The sequence below is a fragment of the Prionailurus bengalensis genome, chromosome B1 (assembly GCF_016509475.1).
Source record: "Prionailurus bengalensis isolate Pbe53 chromosome B1, Fcat_Pben_1.1_paternal_pri, whole genome shotgun sequence".
Taxonomy (NCBI): domain Eukaryota; kingdom Metazoa; phylum Chordata; class Mammalia; order Carnivora; family Felidae; genus Prionailurus; species Prionailurus bengalensis.
The window spans coordinates 123,874,207-123,897,233 of NC_057344.1; the positions used below are offsets into that span (position 1 = coordinate 123,874,207).

The 23,027-nt window shown below is 34.2% G+C and overlaps 1 protein-coding gene across 6 annotated transcripts in view; it reads right to left on the reverse strand.

Annotated features, from left to right (window-relative positions):
* The window catches only part of RAP1GDS1 (Rap1 GTPase-GDP dissociation stimulator 1), a 175,973-nt gene that overhangs the window by 83,454 nt on the left and 69,492 nt on the right, over positions 1–23,027 (reverse strand). For all 6 annotated transcript variants that reach the window (XM_043571988.1, XM_043571980.1, XM_043571972.1 and 3 more), the window contains one exon: positions 14,924–15,049. In XM_043571988.1, coding sequence (XP_043427923.1) covers positions 14,924–15,049 — 126 coding nt within the window. The remainder of the gene's footprint in view (positions 1–14,923; positions 15,050–23,027) is intronic.

Sequence of the window (23,027 nt, forward strand, 5' to 3'; positions counted from 1 at the left end):
AGCTCAGAGCCTGGAGCCTCCTTCCAGTTGTGTCTCCCTCTCTCTCTGCCCCCCACCCTGCTCATACTCTGTCTCCCAAAAATAAATAAACATTAGAAAAAATATTTGTTAAAAATAGGTAAGATGTGTATAAATTCCTATCATTCTTCATGCCAGGAATGGAAGAATTTTTTTCAGACAATTATTAAAGACAGTATAATTTTAATTTTTATCATCTATCACTTTGTATACAGAAGAAATAAGACAAAGCAACAGATATTTGTCTGAAAACCTATGTTTGCCTAACTGGTTTGAGAACAATAAAACTCTCAGATTGTTATATGGCTTTCCTTAGTTTTACTAAGAATCCTAATGAAATCACAGTGTCTTTTATTTCCCAGTGAATAAACGGGGAAGTATTTCATAGACTCCTCTACATTTATAGAAAATGACAAAAGTAAAGGATCAAATATGATAATAAAGCATATTTATGCACATATATATGTTTTACATAACATTTTCAAATTTGGAAAAATGTAAGGAGCTTTTCCCTCCTCACTTGGTTCTGCTCCATCTCTCTCAATTAGGTAAAGTTTATTTTTGTGATTTTTAACAGATTAAACAAAATGTTGGTTTAGGATTAGCTTTTAGCAAAATTCTTATAGCATATTCCTACAGCTGCAATTCTCCCCCTATATCTGCAATTCTAAGAGCTGAACCATTAATGTTGAAGCATAAATTGGGGCGCCTGGATGGCTCAGTCAGTTGAGCGTCCGACTTCAGCTCAGGTCATGATCTCACGGTCCATGGGTTCAAGCCCCGCATCAGGCTCTGTGTTGACAGCTCAGAGACTGGAGCCTGCTTCAGATTCTGTGTCTCCCTCGCTCTCTGCCCCTCCCCCATTCATGCTCTGTCTCTGTCTCAAAAATAAATAAACATTTAAAAAAATAAAAAAAATTGAAGCATAAATGTACTTAATGAAGTATGTATTTATGAAAGTGATAACTTCTTCAAATATAGTACTTACAGAGACAATGAACCAGAGAAATGGATTTTAGTTTAACACTAACCTGAAAAATCACTTGAACTCTCAGGACTCAGTTTCCTTTCCTGTAAAATTTGGAAGGGGTGGAATAGATGACTTATTCTATAAGTTTTTAGTACTTAAAGAAATTATTTTAAAAATGATGAATTCTAGCTTTACTCCCCTAAGTTTTCTATTTTTTTTTTCCCGAATCTACACCACCTATCCAAGTATAATCTGAATATTTGCTAAATGCAAAAAATTACCTAAACTTTTTGGGTGTTTATCCCCAAAATGTACATGAATATAAAGATATAGAAATTGCCCACCTATCATTTCCTCTTGCGTATCTCTATTAAAAACTCAGACTTATTACTGCCCCCAGAAAAACAAGCAGCAGTAAGAGCAAAAGTCAGAAAAATATAAGAAAACAATCTTTGTTCTCTCCTGTATCAGTAAACTGCCCTAACCTCTGACTAGCTGCTGAAGCTCCAAATCTAGACATTACTCTTGATTTCTCTCTTATTCTCACATTCCTGATCCATCCACCACTGCAAATACTTCTCAAATTCTTCTGATGCCTTCCATCATCCTCACTACCATAATCCTAAACCAGGTCACCCTTCCCTCTTGCCTGAACAACGACAACTACAAGTCTCACAATTGGGTCTCCATGCTTCCATCTTACTACTCAACTTCCATTCTTTTCAACCCACTTTCCATGCAGCTCCAAGAGTGAGGTTTTTAGGGGCGCCTGGGTGGCGCAGTCGGTTAAGCGTCCGACTTCAGCCAGGTCACGATCTCGCGGTCTGTGAGTTCGAGCCCCGCATCGGGCTCTGGACTGATGGCTCAGAGCCTGGAACCTGCTTCCGATTCTGTGTCTCCCTCTCTCTCTGCCCCTCCCCCGTTCATGCTCTGTCTCTCTCTGTCCCCAAAAATAAAATAAAATGTTGAAAAAAAAAATTAAAAAAAAAAAGTGAGGTTTTTAAAACCCGAATCAGATCCCCTTTGATAAATTCTTATTACTCTAGAATAATCCACAAGGTTCTCTATGATCTAGGTCTTATTTCTTCCATGTTTTTGTACAATACTCTTCCTGTACACCGCAGCTCCTTTATCTTGATCTCTTTTCTGTTCTTTAAACACAGTAAGTTCTTTCCTCACTCAGGGCTTTGCAGTTGCTATACTTCTAAAGAAATATTCTTCCCCTTCTCTTTAAATAGTTTATTCTCATTTCTCAGACCTCAGCTCAAATAACATCCTCAGAGACAACTTTCTCCGCCTTCAGATTCTCTCCGTTACATCATCTTGCTTATTCCTTTGATATCAATGACCACAGTCTGTAAATATTTTCTTCTTGTACTATTTACTTCTTTATTTCCTCCTGTGTAAGCCCCACAAGGATGTGAATTTCTTGCTCTTATTTTCTCCTGTGATGCCCATCACTGGCATAGTGCCCTGAACACCGTGGGCTCAATCAATATTTGTTGATTAAAGTACTTGGTGCATCCATATACACAAAAGAATACAAAGACACAAAGTGAGAATTTCCAGGGATTTACTCATCATCACTACTGGAATAAAAACACTCAAACCATATGACCCATGGTATAGATGCTGAGACTTTCTAGAGGCAGGAACATAAATACATGTCTTCAATGACATAAAGGCATGTTTCTAAATCTAATCTTCCTAGTAGTGATAAATTTTTTCCTATGTCATATAAAAGACTGACTGAAAGGATGGTTCAACAGGTTAAATCTTTGTTAGTTTATTCAAATATGTCTTAAGCATTTAAACGAAAAATGTGAATCCATCAGTATCTTTTCTGGAACTCAAAAAGCAACTTATTCATGACCCAGGTGCAGGTAAAATGTATGAAAGACTAGATATGAAAGTAAAAGCTATAAATATTACATCAGTGAAATTACAAAAGGAGTCATGAAGAAAAAACCATGATCATTAAATACTCACATATCAAAAAAGCATCAAACTTGCAATTTTGTGGCACAGTGTTATATTCAGGTTTAAATTTTGTCTTTCTGCAGGAAAATTTCAAATACATTTACATATTTACATTTATAATGCAGGATCAGGAAGAAAGCACTAGTTCCACAGATGCAGTTTAAAATTAGGTCACAACATGGCATCTGATAGACATAGCTTTGGGGCGCCTGATGATACTTGTGCTAATTTCTGCAGTCAATAGATTTCTTACATTAGCCAAAACTGTTTGATAATCCTTTTTTTCAAAAAGCCTTTAAATAATAGAGCATCCACGAATCACCAAGAAATCACTGAAATTACCCCGTTTATTTTTATATTTCTATACTATCATTTTATTAGCAAAAGACTGAGTAACTGCAGATTATAAGAAAATTATACAATAATTAAACTCAATTATTTCCATAAAATTACCTTAAATGATTTCTGAATAGCTTTTGGGTTACAATGTAAATAATTTACTATTCTACTTTATAAGTCTAAACTGCTCAAGATCAAAACTAAATTTTATTCCAATTATTTTATATATGAGAGAGGCTTTTGTATGAAACCATTTCATACTTAAAAGAAATGCTAGGTTATGTATATGTATGTGTGTATGTGTGCCCACATGTATATATAGTTACAACTTAAAATTTAACTTGAACTGACAACAGCACGGTTTTGGGAAAGATACATTTATTCCAGCCAGCAAGAAGAATGTGAATTATTCACTTTCAAATAGCATTTATCTTTTATATTCCCTCCCAGCCAAGGGAAATATCTGCAACATGCAGCAGAGACTACTGATTAAGAACAGAGAGAGTTCTCAGTACTTCAGCTTGGTTACAAAGAACAAAAATTGAAAAATTAGAACACAAGAGCAGAAGATAACATGTATTAACAAGGTTCTCATAAGCAGACTGAAAATTTTATGTTTAATATATCTAAACATTGACTTCATCTTTAACGGTGAAATTAAGGTAATAAAGGGGGGAAAGTTTTAAGCAAAAACAAATCTTATTTTTGAAGAACTTTATAAATTAGACTTTCCCCACCCTAAGACTTGTTATTCAGGAAAGAAAAATTCCAAAGGCCATTCAGGCTTTGACTCAGAGACTAGGAAGGAGCCTGGTATCCAGGGGACAAAAAAAAAAAAAAAAAAAAAAAAAAAAAAAAATTAATTTGGCAACTATGTATGAGTTCTTATTGAACTCAAGAAAAATCATCTAATATTTCTGTCACATGCAACACTTTCTCGAATGCTGTCTCCACCTTCATATCTATAAAATTGGTAACAACTGCTTGAAAATGATTATTCCATCTCTTTTTAACAAGACAGTCACATCTTTATAGTACTTGGAAACTAATGAAGTATTGGAAAAAAGCAGCTCTGTAATGTGTCCTTTGCCCTACAATTATCAAGGTAAAAAATTAAAGAATCTTTGAGTTTTAAATGCCACTTTAATAAACAAGAGGCATCTGAATGTGATAGCAAGTATAAAAACGGAAAAGATCACAATTCCTCAACATGTAAACAAACTATCTGAAGGGTTACTTAAACCCTTCAGGTTTAACCCTTCATGCACTGTTTAAATCCAGTGCATGTTTTACTTTGCAAAAATAAACCACACTGATAATAAACAATCTAATCTCAATTCATATTATAATTTCATTCCTTCTGTTGTAGTCAGTTTTTACCACATCACACCTGGCCTACTGCAATGGCTTCCTCCTCTTTTTGCCTCACTTTTCTTCCCATTCTGATCCAAGTATATGCTTCTATGAAGCTGAAGTATCAATTTCAAGTTATTTTCAGTGTTTTTTTCCTCCTGTCCAGACATCAAAGTACAAAATAACTCCTTATAGTCTACATACATTTTAAGTGCACAACACACATTGACACATGGATGCAAAAATCAAGATGTGTAACCACAGTAAACCTCCACTACTATTTAGTTATTTAAAAAATTCTATCTTCATGACAGTTGATATCATGCCCCACAGCCCCAATTCTGAACTTTCCCCCCACACCACAAGTTTCCTACTATTGCCTTGCTGCTGACTTTTACTGACAGATGGACTTAACTTCTATTTTATTGGGAAGATAGGAGGCCATGCCAGAAACACTATTCTGATTGCCCTCTTTACTGCCTTAACATTTTTTTTTTATACTTTCACCTATCTTCTGACAGTTTTCTATAATACCAGATTTACTTGGGTTCATGATTTCATTTCTCCTCTTTTCATCCATGATCTTTCTCCATCAGTTATTCCCTATAAGAGATTTACTCTGTCCTTGTCCACAGGTTCTAGCCTAACAAATATGTTCCTCTCTCCAGTGCTCTATATCACTCTCACAGTGCGGCCCTTCCCTCAAACTACTCATCTCTTTTTTTCTCGTTAAACTTCCAGAAAGTTAATATTCCCCCTTCATTTCCTCATTACCTACCATAGCCCTTGAAATTTGACTTCTCTCTAAACAAGACTCAACTTAAAGATGTCTTTTAAAATATGAATGTCTCTTTCTCCAGTCATCAAAATTCAGTATTTTTTTTCTTGGCAGTACTTGACACTGTTTAGCACCAACTCTATGAAATCCATGACAAGAAATAAATTTAATTCCCTTGAATCTTTCAGTGCTTCTTCACAAGTTCCTTCATGTCTTCTACATCCTAAATATGGCTGTTTTCCTTTAAGCGTTTCTTCTATTCTCATGGATCAACGATCACTCATAAATGCATGAATCCTAAAGCACATTCACCAGAATGTGACAACAGCACTTCAGGTTCAACACACCTCCAAACATATTCACCTAGATGGGATCTCACTAATGATGTCTCTTGTTGGTATTATCTTGATTCAAATTCTGGACCCATGGACTCCTTCCTCTTAAATGATACCTTTTTTGATTCTACACACACACACACACACACACACACACACACACACACACACTCTTCCTTCCTGTTCTCTCTTTCATTTGTTCGTCAAGTTGAAAAAGGGGGAAAAAAGTTTTTTAAGTGGTTATTCTTCATCTAGTCCACTGCCCAATGATTTTTAAGTAGGAATGTGCATCAGAATCATTTAGGGAGCTTTTGCAGAATATTTATACAATAGGCTGTATTCTAGCCTCAGAGATGCTGATGATTTACTTGTTCTAGCATACGACTACAAAAACGTATTTTGAAAATGTTCCCTAAGTGTTTTCAGATGCACACTTCTTAAGAATGGCCGCCTATCTTATAATATACATCTCTTTCAAATTAACTTTGTCTATTGTATCAATTTGAACATTTCATTCTTTTGCTGAAATACCTTCAACGGCTCCCCATTACAGAAGCTCTTCCCTAACCTGGGTTCCTGAGACATCACTCCATTATATTATCTATCTTTTAAAAGGCTTTTCTGTGCTCCTGAAAAAATCCTTTAACATTCTCTCCACAGGTTGAAATCCTATGCAGATTAAATGCCTTCTTTTTCATGGATACTATTGAAAGAGCTCAATCACAAATGAGCTCCTTCCTAGACCTATATTATGTAACCTCTTTTAGCATTTGTTACACAGTACCTTGTTTTTTAACATTGATATACATGCTTCAATACAATGAATACACTACAACTTCCTTAAATATAAGAGACACACTTGGACAGAAACAGAAGTGATTATCAGCAAAATCATTTTCCCCCTCACATTATTTGCATTGGTTTTCTAGAACAAGGGTAAATTATAAACTACTTAAAGGCTGATACTTACCAGAAATCTCACCTGAAGTAGAGGCTTGTGGCCAAACACAGAAATTCTCCTGAGACTAGGAATACTAATGTGTAACCTATCACGATAGGTTGCATAGAAGGCAGAAGCTAATAAGTTGTAACTTGTTCATTACCTGTTCTAAGACTTGAGAGTATAAATTCCCTCTCCCTAAGAAAGGGGAACCTTCTGGCATTGTTAGTGGGAATGCAAACTGGTGCAGCCACTCTGGAAAAGTGTGGAGGTTCCTCAAAAAATTAAAGATTGAATTACCCTAAGACAGAGCAATAGCACTACTAGGAATTTATCCAAAGGATATAGGAGTGGCTGACACAGAGGCACGTGCACCCCCAATATTTATAGCAGTGCTATCAACAATAGCCAAATTATGGAAAGAGCCCAAAGGTCCATCAACTGATGAATGGATAAAGAAGATGTAGTTTATATATACAATGGGATACTACTTAGCAATGAGAAAGAATGAAATCATTTGCAACAACGTGGATGGAACCGGAGCATATTATCCTAAGTGAAATAAGTCAGAGAAAGACAGATACCATTATGTTTTCACTCATATGTGGAAGTTGAGAAACTTCACAGAAGACTACGGGGGAAGGGAAAGATAAAGGGTGGAAGGGAGTGGGGAGGTGTGGGGGGAGAATGGATGATGGGCACTGAGGAGGGCACTTGTTGGGATGTTTTATGTAAGTGATGAATCACCGAAATCTACTCCTGAAGCCAAGAGCACACCGTATACACTGTATGCTAGCTAACTTGACAAAAAATAGAGTAAAATAATAAATAAAATAAAATAAAATAAAATAAAATAAAATAAAATAAAATAAATTCCCTAAATCTTATTTTGGGACTAGCAATTTTTTGTTGATTTTTTCCTGAAAGTCAAATTTGAAAATTTGAAGGGAGAAAAAAATAGAGGCAACTGTATCCTCCATTTTAATTGTGCAAACCCAGTAAACCAAAACAAACAAAACCTTAAAAACCCCAACAGTTATTGCTGTAGATCATACTTTAAAATTTTATATGCATGTGTATACATGCATAAGTGTGTGTGTATATATATATATATAATTTATGTATATATATATATATAATGTGTGTGTATATATATATATATATATATATATATATATATATATAATTTCCTCCACACTACAAGTAGAGTTGAAAGAAACAAGGTCATTTCACATACAAGAGAGAACATGTATGCCTCTCAGATATAAGGAGCTTTTTAAACTTTTAATTTTGAAATAATTAGATGCTCAAGGAAACTGAAAAGAAAAAAAAAAGCAGTACAGAAAGGTCCCATGTACCCTCCATCCAGCTCACTCGAAGGGTCACATTTACACAACTTTAATACAATATACCCCAACCAGGAAACTGCCGCTGATACAACCCACAGACCTTGTTCAGATTTCATCAGGTTTCATAGGCACTTGTGTATGTGTATGGACATGTATAATTCCAAGCAATTTTATCACATATATAGGTTCATACAGCCACCCTCAATATGTGGTATTTTTAAATATTCACTTTCATGCAAATCAGATTTTTATCAAATTGATAACAGGCTTAAAAATAAAAGATAAACATTTTTTTTTGGTCTCAGAAAACAGAAATGTGGATACATTATACAACATAGAAATTGAGCATGTACAATGAGTACAAACAAAGTAGAACTGTATTTTGGCTGAAAATAAACTAGAAAATACATTCAAGTCAAAATTTCAAATTTTAAGTTGTATGCTTTCAGTTCACTAAAAAACAATATATCTGGGCTATGATGTCCAATTAAAACAAAGTATTCAGTATTATTTCTTGGATTCTGTTGAAGATTTGGTATAAGAAACAATCATATGGAGACTATCTGGGCAATTTTTATACAGCCATTATTGAAGATGCTGTCTCCAATAACAGCCAATATCCTCTGCATATTTTAAGAGGGATGTGTACAGATTCATCTAGGGAGCTGATATCCCAGTGATAAATCTCTTCTAGCATTTGTCTCAACAGTTTTGTTTTGTTTTTTTTTTGACCAAAGAACTAGACTATTTCTCCTTAGCATAAAATAAAAATTACTTAGCATAACAACTTTTTTTTTTTTCACCCTGGCTGCCAAGAAGCTCAAATTAAATTAGTGCTTATTATGGTAAGTATATTATCCCTGATTCTTAAATGATTTATCTTTGCCTCTCTTTATATGGCTTCTGGTCCTTGTATCTTTATTTTAGATATCTTATGTATATTAGTATATGTATTACATTATGTCACAGCACACTTTTAGAAATAATAATGTATGGACTGAATGTCTGTGTCCCTCCAAAATTCACATCCCTGATGTGATGGTAGTAGGAAATAATTAGGTTATAGAGGTAGGACTCTCATAATGGGATTTGTGCCTTTATAACAGACAGGAGAGCTTGCTTCCTCTCTTGCTTCTCTCTCTGCCATGTATGCATACAGTTTGCTATGGGCAAAAACTACTGGCTTCTTGATCTTGGATTCCTCAGCTTCCAGAACTGTGAGAAACAAATGTTTGTTGGTTAAGCCACCCAGTCTATGATATTTTGTTATAGTGGCCCAAACTAAGACAAAGGATCATGCATATATGCTACATATTTCCTTTGCACAGCAGCTCAAAATTTATATTATACATCTAAATATAAACCTAACTTAATTCACACAAGTCCACTTTACCAATGAGGATATTAAAATTCAGGAAGATTAAATGACAACTTAGTAAATGGCAGAATTGGAAATCTTAACATCTGCAATATTTGCCTTCCAGGGGCATAGTAAAATCTCACTTATTTATAATTACTTTTATTTTAAAATGAACTATATTTTATATAAGCAATGCACTATTTGCTTAATTTCTAAAAATGGCTCCAATTACAACTCCTATCATCTATTTCTTTTTATTCTGACCAAAACCCACATAAATTTAGTGTGTACTTTTAACTGTCAACAAGTTGTGTTCCTTTGTGCATTTTATTTTCTCTATCATATTAGAGACAGACATCTTTAATGGCATGAAATTTTTCAGTTTATAATCGTGTTACAAAACATTTTTTCCAATATATTCAGCATATCTGTGTAATAAAGTATTTTCATGTGATAATAGCCATAATTACTATCTCTAAAAATTGCAGCTGCATGTAGTTTTTTATTCTCATATACATAATACACTTTGGTGATAAACCCATTCTTATACAACAGATTAACTGATAAAAGAATCTGGTTTTTACTTATTGGATAATAATTCTATTTTGTTCTAAAACTGACTACTGACACAAAGTAGGGTAAATATATGAACCTGCAAAACTCTCTAATACATGATTAAATACTTAACCTAATTTATACCACTGAAATAAGCATTTATTTTAAATGCCAGACATAAATTTGCAAATACACTTTGCTTACTTAGGCAATTTCAAAGCGTGTGTGTATTATAACACATACTTATCTAACCAACTTACATTACAAAATACTATAGAATTAATGCGAATTATATTTTAGCATTTGCAATCAGAAGGATGAATTTTTTACATAAGAATAGGGTAGCAAAGTTATAATCATTAATATATAAATAGGTCCAGGCATATATTTGGTATCCTTTCCATTTATACTTGAAGTCAATGAAATAAACAATATTTATTTCACTTCATAAATACTGGCTATGGCAAGCCTGATCATCATCTCATTTTGAATATTTATTTATTCTTCAGTGGGCACAAATCCAATTTTCTTCATATCATGTAAGATGGCATACTATATGTTTCTTAAGTGGGTACCTTTCCAATAATAGTATCAATTATATAATAATCATTAATTTTCTATAAAGATGCACATTTAATTTTAATATGTATTAACTTGAATTGTACATTATTCTTTCTCTGGTATATATAAAGGCACAAATATTTGTCTAATCATTTTCTTCCAGCTTCTACTAAATAACCTTGGACAAATACATCTAATATCAATTATTTCCTGACCTCAAGCAGTAACATCTTCAAACAGAGAAAACTCAGTCTCCAATCACCAATTTATCCTTACAAATTATAAATACAGTGTGGAAATTTAAAAAGCAGCTCTTCACTACCATAAGGCTATTTAACTATATCAACAATTTAAAATGTTACAGCTATATAAACAAAACTAGTCATTGAAAGAAGGGAATACTACAGAGATAGACAAATGAGAAAAAAAAGAACTCATTCTTTTTAATATCTCCTTTGAGAGAAATGTAAATGAAATAGGCTGAAGGCATGCAATTCTGAAATGTAATGCTACTTCTCTTTATTTAAAATCACATTACCCAACATATCCCATCACAATTTTGCTAATTCCTTTCTAAATTGAAATACAAATTTTCCCTAATCTTTTTTTTTAAATTTTTTTTTTTAATGTTTATTTTTGAGACAGAGAGAGACAGAGCATGAACGGGGGAGGGTCAGAGAGAGGGAGACACAGAATCTGAAACAGGCTTCAGGCTCTGAGCTGTCAGCACTGAGCCTGACGTGGGGCTCAGACTCATGGACCGCGAGATCATGACCCGAGCCGAAGTCGGCCGCTTAACCGACTGAGCCACCCAGGCGCCCCCCTAATCTTTGATTTAAAGCATCTCAAATGCCTCATAAAAAGGGGTTTTTGGCAAAGTTCAAGGCAGGACAGCTTTAAAATGTTGCTTATATCAGAAGTCTGTTTGGATACTTGGAAAGAAAAATCCATAACTGAAGTATCTTTGGAGGCTCTTTGGAAGATCAGAAAAAAGACCAGGCATCTTAAATGAAAAATGTTCTTATCCAGTGATTCTTTCATCTCTATATGCAAGAGAAAGACTGGGATTCAAAAAGTTGATCAGCAACAAAGCCTCACTCCGTCCTATTTAGCAGTTCTGTCAGCCTGCTACCTATGTTATGTAAGAGTTTCCTTCCATTCGGAAGAGTTCCTAAAATGTCAAAGCCAGTAAAACTGAAATCTGACCTACTTTTTTCAAAAGATTTCCATGGATTTTATGGCAAGTGTAATTCCTTTTACAGTTGGAGTTCTCCTCCTTTCAAATAAACTGTGTTAACTGAAATATCCTAGCAACTGCATTACCTTTTAAGGGTTAAAATAAAAATCCATAAAATATACACAAATTTTCTCAAATTTTTATCTCTTATAGTGAATTCCTTCTGGTGCTTTTTGCACATATTGGCTTTATTATCTGTTGTAAGCCTAGTAACATTCTGAATGAGCCTGCATTAAAATATTATCCACTTAGGAGTGCCTGGGTGGCTCAGTCATCTCATGTTTTGTGGGTTTGAGCCCCATGTCAGGCTCTGTGCTGACAGCTCACAGCCTGAATCAGAGCCTGGAACCTGCTTCAGATTCTGTGTCTCCCTCTCTCTCTGCCCTCTCCCACTTGAGCTCCCACTCTGTCTCTCTCAAAAATAAACATTAAAAAATTTTTTTAATAAAAAAATTAGCCACTTGGAGTACATTTATAAAATGTAAGTAAACTTCTTAGTCTGACAGGTAAGTTTGATAAAACACCAATGTGAATTTTAAAACATGTATTATTTATAAGGAAAAGATTCCCTGTATTTATAAAGATGTCATGTGTAGTTTTCTATTTTCTTTTTAAGAATGAAGCATTATATTCTTTTTTTTTTTTTTTTAAATTTATTTTTGAGAAAGACAGTGTGAGCAGGGGAGGGGCAAAGAGAAAGGGAGACACAAAATCCAAAGCAGGCTCCAGGCTCTGAGTGGTCAGCACAGAGCCTGACGTGGGGATCAAACCCATGAGCCATGAGATCGTGACCTGAGCTGAGGACAGATGCTTAGATGACTGAGCCACCCAGGTACCTCAAGAATGAAGTACTACATTCTTGAGAGGGAAGAAGGTTAATTAATTAAAAGAGAAGTTACTCACTACTTTTTAAAAAAGAAATCTAATTCCTGGGTTCTTTCAAACTCCTAATTGTCAAAATATATAATGAGAAATGCATTTCAAATAAATTCACAAATCAAGCACACAGCATCATATTTACAGACTAAAATATCATTTTCGTAATTCAAATAAAAGTGCTGTACTTTTCTTACAATTATTCTGACAAAATCACTGAGATGTTCACAGAGATTTAATTTCAAATAAAAGGATAAGAAAGCATACAGGCTTATAGAAATTATATGCATAAGATAGCATGGCACAATGAATACATTTTATCAGACAATTTACAGTAATAAATCACTCTTTATATTTATACATTTTTAAGACTATTAACTTCACTTTCCTTAAACAAGGTTTACAAGTATAAAAAACAGCCTATATTTGCTATGCTTAATTTTCCATTTAACTATAATTTACATTGAATTAAATGAAAATGAAGTGGTTATAAATATTTATAAGTAAATGAAACAAAAAAAATTAACTTCATAGCCTAAAGCACACCCACAGACTTTATACCTCATAAGAACAGAGCAAATGGACTTTACTTTCATCAGAATGATAATCTTATTAACTACACATTTACTACCCTAACTTCATGGTTCTTTAGAGTACACAGGAAATAAAATTACTGTGTGCCCATAAAAATAATAGCAGTATGAGATAAGAGATCACTATGAGTGTTTCTTCTATTGTGCCAAAACTAAGGGAAACTCCAGGACAAAAGTACTTAAAATAGAGAATTCCTATATTTAAATAATGCATAATTTAAGAATAACTAAACAGAGCAAGGGTTAAAGAATACTTGTGGCAGCCCTAAATTCTAGTAATATAACACAGAAGGATAAGAATAAACATAGTAATGATCAATGGTCACCAAATACATGCCATCAATCTTTGGCTATTACTCTGTAGAGATCTTTTTAACTTTTATTCTTAACATTAATGATATAAAATATATCTTAAATGGTTCACTCAATACTCAAAGCTAATACTGTAAGCTATGATGTTTAATAAAACTCCTAAATATAAAAAGGCAAAGTTACAAACATAAAGCACTAGAATTTTATAAATAAAGCTAATACCCTAGGATAAAAGGCACTGGAAGGAAGGAACAGATAGATAAATTTATAATCAGTATTGGGGACTGGAAATTGTAAGTTAAAATTCATATTAAGACATCCACATCCTCACACATAATATATTATGTTCCAGAAAAAGTAAGGAAAGGAGAATAAGTTAGGCTAGCCTTACCACCAATGCTACAAAGAAATTAAAACTGAAAGTTACAGTTTCAGTCTTTTTTCTACTTTCTTTTATCATAAATAAATATGTTTATGACCTTATTTTCTATCTGGCTTACATGTCCAAATCACTTTGTGAGGCATCGCCTATGATGAAAGGGTTATGTCTTTTGTGCATGAAGTCACTGGGGAAAATAAACAGTAAAAGTTATCTTAGTTATATAAATAGAACTAAATTCCTAGGAGACTTTAAAGGTAAATGTTAAAATATGTGTTTCTGGCTCAGAAAATATAAATCTAAGGAAAATCCAGGATAAGGCAAATTTAACTGAATATACTCAAGATTTTTCTGTATTCTGTTTACATATTTGTGGAGAGGAGAAGTAGAAAATGTAAAATTTTTGCAATATATCCAAACCCAAGTTCTTGCTTTGTCTTTACCTGGCACAGTAGCGTATTACAGAAAGCGGTGAGGATGATAATGACATTATGACAAATAGGAATGGAGTCAATGCAGATGCAGTAGGCCAGTCTAGCTTTTGAGAAGACAATGGTTTTTATTAATGGTTTTATTGAATTACAAGTAATTAAAAATTTATTTGGACAGACTTAAATACTTTAAAAAACTGTGTTCATAAGCATTCTCATTCAGAGATATAAGTGCAATAAAACCTAACTGAAAAGACAATATACATTTGTTCTAAAACGCTTCAAACACCCCAATTTCTCAGAAATTGACTTACTTTCCTCTGAAAGTATTATTTGTGATAGCAGAGAAAAAGAATTCACTTCCTTAACTTCTTAGTTAAGAATCCTATGGCTCAAATTTCCACTGGTTCTGCTAAGCAAGCAGAGCTAAATCATCTGGCTCATGTTAGTGTCTTAGCCTAGAAAAGACAGTGCTAACACTAAAAGTGGAATTAGTCTGAAAACCATAATTCTTAAACAAAAGTTTTTAAGTGTATCATTGATATTTCAACACTTACGGCTATCGTAACATATGTTTCCTAGAGCCCTGCCCGTTTGAAGTAGCACTTCCTGGTCTTTGCTATTTAGCAGCTGCACCAGTGGTGAAATCAATCCAGCATCCACACATGGAATACGCATAAATTCTGAAAATAAGAGACATATGTAATTAAAAATCTAAAAATTCACAATTTACATAAATCACGTCCCTTAATAAATACCTACGATTAAAATGCTTAAGATGGCTTACCATTTGAAGAGTACATTGTGTTCAAAAGCACCATTATAACCCTAATAAATACTTCATAGAATAAGTACACAAAATGAGTGGGCTCTTATTTTTATTGACAGTCTCTGCCACAACCAAAAAGACTTTCAATTAACTTTCATTATACCTAATTGATCACTATCTTCTTATAATTACAAATGTGCTTGGGATGCAATGTGTGATGATGGAAACATTGGCAATGCTCCTTCCATGAACCTGATAATTAACGTACTACAGTTATAAACTAAGTTATCAAACTGTGCGAATTTTCACTACATGGTCTCTAAAAAAGACAAAATATGATTTTTTTCAAAGGTTCAAGTGTCTCATTAAAAATAATAGGTCCTTTTCAATTGCTAAGATCTAGTGGAATCATCTATTCCTTATCTTCATTCCTACTCTTTATTTGTATGGATCATTAATATCTGCTGTTATACCCACACATTCATAGGTCTTAAGTACCAAATGCTAAGTTTTCTTATGCTTCCAACTCATTTTTCATTAGCTCTATAGTAAACCATTCTCAAATTTATTGTCTCCCAATAACAGCATCACAGTCATGATGATTAGACATAAGTTTTACAGTGTCTCATGATAGACTACTACATAATTAAAGGATAATAATGACATCTAATTAATAAAAGTTCTCCAAATAATCAGTATTTAGAACCATTATTTTGGACATCATGATTTGCTGTAAGGATGTACTGGTCAATGAAGTTAGTCAACATACATCTAATTCCTCTACCTATAACCCATCCTACTACATAAATAAATCACTATCTTTTCAGTATTACTTTCAAGGAGGCCCACTCCTTAGCTTGCTCCACAAACACCATCATAAGCAACCCTCCTTCTCTTTCTCTTCATTTTCAAATTCCTAGAGCACATCATATAGGGCTGTTATGTGAGCTGTTACCTCTGACACAACTTTTCCTGCTAAGATAGCTATGAGTCACAGAGGTATTCCTCTCTACTTAAACAAAGGATTGCATTTCTATTATATCTCTTACTTACTACTGTATTATTGAAAGCTCTCTGTAATTTAAACTTCCAAGATTAAGAATACTTGTTACTTCTAAAGCTAACTTTTAAGTTTACTGTTAATTTTTTTTTTTTTAACTCCCTAACAGGAGTTTTCCCTATTGGGAAAACAAATCATGCTATATGTACTTCCAAGAATTCAATGACCATCTTCTATGGAAGATGACACATCAGTCTACTTGTCTACCTCTTAAGTTAATGGTCACACTTCAGGATCTTTATATATTTCAAATCTTAAAATAGCACGTCACCAACTCAAATTAATCAAATTAAATACACATATTCATTATCTCTTCCACCTTTTCCTATAACTAGTTTCCAACAGTGAGATCATTTTAATAACTACTAAAATAAGAAATTTAGGCACAGTCTGATTTGCACTCTTATGTCATAAATGGAATCTGTTGTTAGATTGTACTGGTTTGTTTTGTTGCTATGCTTCACACAATGGCAACATTTATGAGCTACTATTTTTGCTTTGATACCCTAATTGTCTATATGATACCAACATATCTTTCAAAATTCTGATGGTACAATCAACAGCTTCAGTTATTCTTGAAATGATAGAGAATAAGTAATTACAGGAAAATTGCAGATTCAAATAAAACTAAAGCTGTTCTGAACATTTTTTTTTCAACGTTTTTATTTATTTTTGGGACAGAGAGAGACAGAGCATGAACAGGGGAGGGGCAGAGAGAGAGGGAGACACAGAATCGGAAACAGGCTCCAGGCTCTGAGCCATCAGCCCAGAGCCCGAAGCGGGGCTCGAACTCACGGACCGCGAGATCGTGACCTGGCTGAAGTCGGACGCTTAACCGACTGTGCCACCAAGGCGCCCCTGAACATTTTTTTTTTAATAGAAAAGCATATAAAGAACACCTTAAACACTCACCATGTTATAGGTCAATTAGGTTTCAATTTTTTTAAAAAGCACATTAAAGGGGTGCCTGGGTGGCTCAGTCGGTTGGGTGTCCGACTTTGGCTCAGGTCACGATCTCACAGTTTGTGAGTTCAAGCCCCCCGTCAGGCTCTGTGCTGACACCTTGGAGCCTGCTTCAGATTCTGTGTCTCCTTCTCTCTCTCTGCCCCTCCCCAACTTGTGCTCTGTCTCTCTATGTCTCTCAAAAAATAAATAAATGTAAAAAAAATTTTGTTTAAAGCTCATTAAAAATAAAATAAAACTAGTACATTCCTTAGCTTTCAATATAAAGGCAATACTGCCAGTCCCTGAAAAGAGTAAATTCCCTTCTAAAACCTGCTTTTCAGCCAATTTGTTTTTTAACTGAGGAGTGCAGCCCTCCTTAGCTAGTTTTAAAGACATGAAGTTACATACTTTAGAAGGATATATGTAAAAATACCAGGAATCAATAAGGAATTTGTTTAAGATCTTATATAATTAATATATATAATTATGTTATATATAATATATAATATAGTAGTATAATACATAATATAGTGTTACATATGAAATATAGTATATAATAGTTATATATATAGTTATATATAATATGCATATATATGTGCATTATATATATTATATATATAATATAACATTATATATATATAATGTAGTTACATACTTTAGATGGATATATGTAAAAATACCAGGAATTAATAAGGAATATGTTTAAGATCTTATATAATTAATATATATAATTATGTTATTATATAATATATAATATATAATATATAATATATAATATAGGGTTATATATGAAATATAGTATATAATAGTTACATATATATTGCATTATATAATGTAGTTACATACTTTAGATGGATATATGTAAAAATATACCAGGACTTAATAAGGAATGTGTTTATTGGCACAAAAACAGACACATAGACCAATGGAATAGAATAGAAACCCCAGAACTAGACCCACAAACGTATGGCCAACTCATCTTTGACAAAGCAGGAAAGAACATCCAATGGAAAAAAGACAGCCTCTTTAACAAATGGTGCTGGGAGAACTGGACAGCAACATGCAGAAGGTTGAAACTAGACCACTTTCTCACACCATTCACAAAAATAAACTCAAAATGGATAAAGGACCTAAATGTGAGACAGGAAACCATCAAAACCTTAGAGGAGAAAGCAGGAAAAGACCTCTCTGACCTCAGCCGTAGCAATCTCTTACTCGACACATCCCCAAAGGCAAGGGAATTAAAAGCAAAAGTGAATTACTGGGACCTTATGAAGATAAAAAGCTTCTGCACAGCAAAGGAAACAACCAACAAAACTAAAAGGCAACCAACGGAATGGGAAAAGATATTCGCAAATGACATATCGGACAAAGGGCTAGTATCCAAAATCTATAAAGAGCTCACCAAACTCCACACCCGAAAAACAAATAAACCAGTGAAGAAATGGGCAGAAAACATGAATAGACACTTCTCTAAAGAAGACATCCGGATGGCCAACAGGCACATGAAAAGATGTTCAGCGTCGCTCCTTATCAGGGAAATACAAATCAAAACCACACTCAGGTATCACCTCACGCCAGTCAGAGTGGCCAAAATGAACAAATCAGGAGACTATAGATGCTGGAGAGGATGTGGAGAAACGGGAACCCTCTTGCACTGTTGGTGGGAATGCAAATTGGTGCAGCCGCTCTGGAAAGCAGTGTGGAGGTTCCTCAGAAAATTAAAAATAGACCTACCCTATGACCCAGCAATAGCACTGCTAGGAATTTATCCAAGGGATACAGGAGCACTGATGCATAGGGCCACTTGTACCCCAATGTTCACAGCAGCACTCTCAACAATAGCCAAATTATGGAAAGAGCCTAAATGCCCATCAACTGATGAATGGATCAAGAAATTGTGGTTTATATACACAATGGAATATTACGTGGCAATGAGAAAAAATGAAATATGGCCTTTTGTAGCAACGTGGATGGAACTGGAGAGTGTGATGCTAAGTGAAATAAGCCATACAGAGAAAGACAGATACCATATGGTTTCACTCTTATGTGGATCCTGAGAAACTTAACAGGAACCCATGGGGGAGGGGAAGGAAAAAAAAAAAAAGAGGTTAGAATGGGAGAGAGCCAAAGCATAAGAGACTGTTAAAAACTGAGAACAAACTGAGGGTTGATGGGGGGTGGGAGGGAGGAGAGGGTGGGTGATGGGTATTGAGGAGGGCACCTTTTGGGATGAGCACTGGGTGTTGTATGGAAACCAATTTGTCAATAAATTTCATAAAAAAAAAAAAAAAAGAAAACTGAGAACAAACTGGGGGTTGATGGGGGGTGGGAGGGAGGAGAGGGTGGGTGATGGGTATTGAGGAGGGCACCTTTTGAGATGAGCACTGGGTGTTGTATGGAAACCAATTTATCAACAAATTTCATATAAAAAAATAAGGAATGTGTTTAAGATATTATATATATAACATAATTAAGATATTATATATGTAACATAATTATATGTTATGTATAATATTATATATATAATTGAATGAATGGCTGTGACAGTGATCCCTGTTCAAAGGGGTTCCCACTAGACACATCCCTAGTTCACACTGCTTGTGCCTGTTACCTGATCATAGCTGGATGGACTCTGACTCCAGTCCAGACTATATACAAGCTGGCCTATCAGATATTCTAGTTCAAAAAATCTTCTAAATGGGGCACCTGGGTGGCTCAGGTGGTATAGCACCCGACTCTTGATCTCAGGGTCGTGAGTTCAAGTCCCATATTGGATATGGAGCCCACTTAAGAAAAAAAACATCTACTAAACAGGATAATAGTGATGAATTAAAAAAAAAAGAAGAAGAAGAAAGAAAAATCAGATCCTCTCTTGACAATTTTTACTCCAGGGGAGTGAGGGAAGGACTATCAGGGGAAAGCTGAAACTAAGATACATTCAGAATGACAGTGAGTGGAAAAACCAAAGTCTGTGGAAGCCATTATGTAATAGAAGGCAGAAACCACTGGGGTGCCTGGGTGGCTCAGTCAGTTAAGTGTCTGACTTTAGCTCAGGTCATGATCTCAGGATTTGTGGGTTCAAGTCCCACATCTGGGTCTGTGCTGACAGCTCAGAGCCTGGAGCCACTTCAGATTCTGCATCTCCCTCTCTCTCTGCTCCTCCCTTGGTTGCACTCTCTCTCTCTCTCTCTCTCAAATTATAAACATTTAAAAAATTTAAAAAAAAAAAAAGAAACCATTAAGTATTTGTACGCATATGTGTGTGTCTATGCAAGATAAAATTCATTTTGCTTTTTGCATAATGTGTGGACTTCAATGCAGAAATTCAATATAGAGCTTTAAGGAATAGGCATTGTTCTATCTCAATACCAACCCAAATTTATTAACATAAAGTTGATTTCTTAAGAGTAGTTTTTTCTTTTGTAGCAAAACACTCAAATGCTTGATAGAATATCTCTATTTCTTTCTAAATCCAGTCTTCCTTTCTTTTTTGCCTTTACTTTCCCAAACCTACTTGAATTACATATCATTTAGCATCATCACAAAGTACAGTACTGTGACAAAACTATAAAATAAAAAATTTCTTTTTATAAAACCTGCTTTTTACATATCTATTTATCAAATATTAAAAGTCACTTTCAGCTGCCAGACAGAACCAAATCTATTTTATTAAAACTAAACTCTTTAAGCCAAATAAAAACAGAGTGCTAGAGTCTGCCTTAATGTTTGTTACACTAAACAATAAGTATATTCAGTTTGAATTTTCTCTAATAACCTCATAGCAATTATTAACTCTTAGCTTTTTACAGTTTTCTTCAGAAGAACAAGGAAAACTATGAGGAATAAATATATAAAAAGCTGTGACTTTTATATGCAGGTTGTCACATTTTTCATTTATACTTTGTATTGCCTTTTGTTAAAAAATTGCTACTAATTCTTACAAAATGACAGAGACTAAACTTCCAAAACTACAATATCAAGGAATACTTAAAGCTACCTGACAACCTGGTGCGTTATTTTTGGTGGTGGGTATTAATTTTATCCAACAACTTTTCTAGAGCATACATATATTTAATACTAAAACAGACATATACTTGTTATAGAGTAGAGGGCAAAATTAAAACAAATTTACAAGAGAAAACACGAGACTTCCATGTTTCTGGCAGTGCCCTCTCTAGTCCATCCTAGGCGTACACTTTTATTCTTTTGTGGTTGGGAGCATTCAAGTGGAAAAGTTTGATAATGACTTTTATAATCTGATAAAGTACAGATGGGGGAAAAAAGCATAATGTTGATCCAAACTACTGATTCCACATTACGTTAGACTGCGATTTAGTTCTCAAGCTATAGAGGTGTGAGAATCACTGGGGGACTTGTTAAACCAAATGGCTGGATCCCAGTCCTAGAGTCCCTGTTTCAATAGGTCTGAAGGAGAGGATCAAAGAATCTGCATCCTAATAAGTTCCTGGTGATTCTGATGCTGATGGCCCAAGACAGGGAAGGAGTGTTTTAGAGAACTAAAGGAACAGAAGCCAAGTGGTTGACCTTTTGTCTGCTTTTTTATACCCTTTAACTTCAGTTATCAGCTTAATCTTTCAGGTCATACACTGCTATCCCTGCATTAAAATCACTAGTACCTCTTCCACTGCTATCATAATATCTCATTTACTGAAGAGAAGTAAAGAAGAATAAAACAAGGTGAAGCACAAATTCCAAAGACTATCACATATATTTTTTAAATTTTTTTATTTTAAAGAGAGAGCACATACATGTGGGGGAGAGGGGCAGAGGGAGAGAGAAAATCTTAAGCAGGCTCCATGCTCAGCACAGAGCCCAATGTGAAGCTTAATCCCATGACCCTGGGATCATAACCTGAACTGAAATCAAGAGTTGGATGTTTAACCGACTGAGCTACCAAGGTGCCCCACATAAGTGTCTGAATCTCAATCTCAGCTTTACTACCTACTAGCTGGGTAAAGATAGGCAAGATATTTAGCCTGTTATCTCATGTGCAAAGTCCTATCTCATATGGGGTTGTTATTAGAATTTGAAATAATGTACATAACTCCTGGCACAATGTAGGCATATTAATGGCACCTAGTCTTAGGAAATTATTATTATATCTTGACAATACAATTCTGAAAAGGAGGAAACATTCATAGACACCTCCTATCTTGCTTATTTTTTTTTTTTTTTTTTTGGCCTCAGTCTTAAGTGTATTGCATAGGGGAATATTTTATTTAAAGGTATCAAAATCCTTTACTGTAATTTATGATCATGGCTATGCTCCCACATTAAACTTGCACATGAAACTTCTTGCTAATCCTCTCAAATTTCAACATTAGTATGCTAATTTTTGGGAGATTTTGTATGCACAAATTTAAACATAATTATATTTTAAGGTTAATCTGAATCTATGAAGTATATGCTAATATTTCTCCTCTGTAGTTACATAAAATGCACAGCAGAGTGGAGATGAAAAAATCACCTTCCAATCTCTTTTTAACTCTGGTTCACAAAATCTTGTTTTCACCACCAAGTTTCTAAAAAGAAGAAATATAAGCCCAATTAATATACTCTGTGAGTCATGTTGCATTTCTGAAGATATTATTTATTTTTAAAAAAGATTCTAATTTACTTTCTCAGCCACTTACAAAAACAATGTGGTGATTAAGCAAAAAATAACTATTTAAATGTATCCCACTTATTTTAACCAGTAGAGGTAAGTGATATGCCCTTAACAAGCCTCTGATTAAAAATATAAATGCTACAAATTCTATTATGTCTTTAGAACATAGCTGTCATCTACTAAAGTATTACTAGAAGCAACCTATAGCAGCAGAGTTATCATGAAACTGTGACAAAATATTATAATGACTGATAT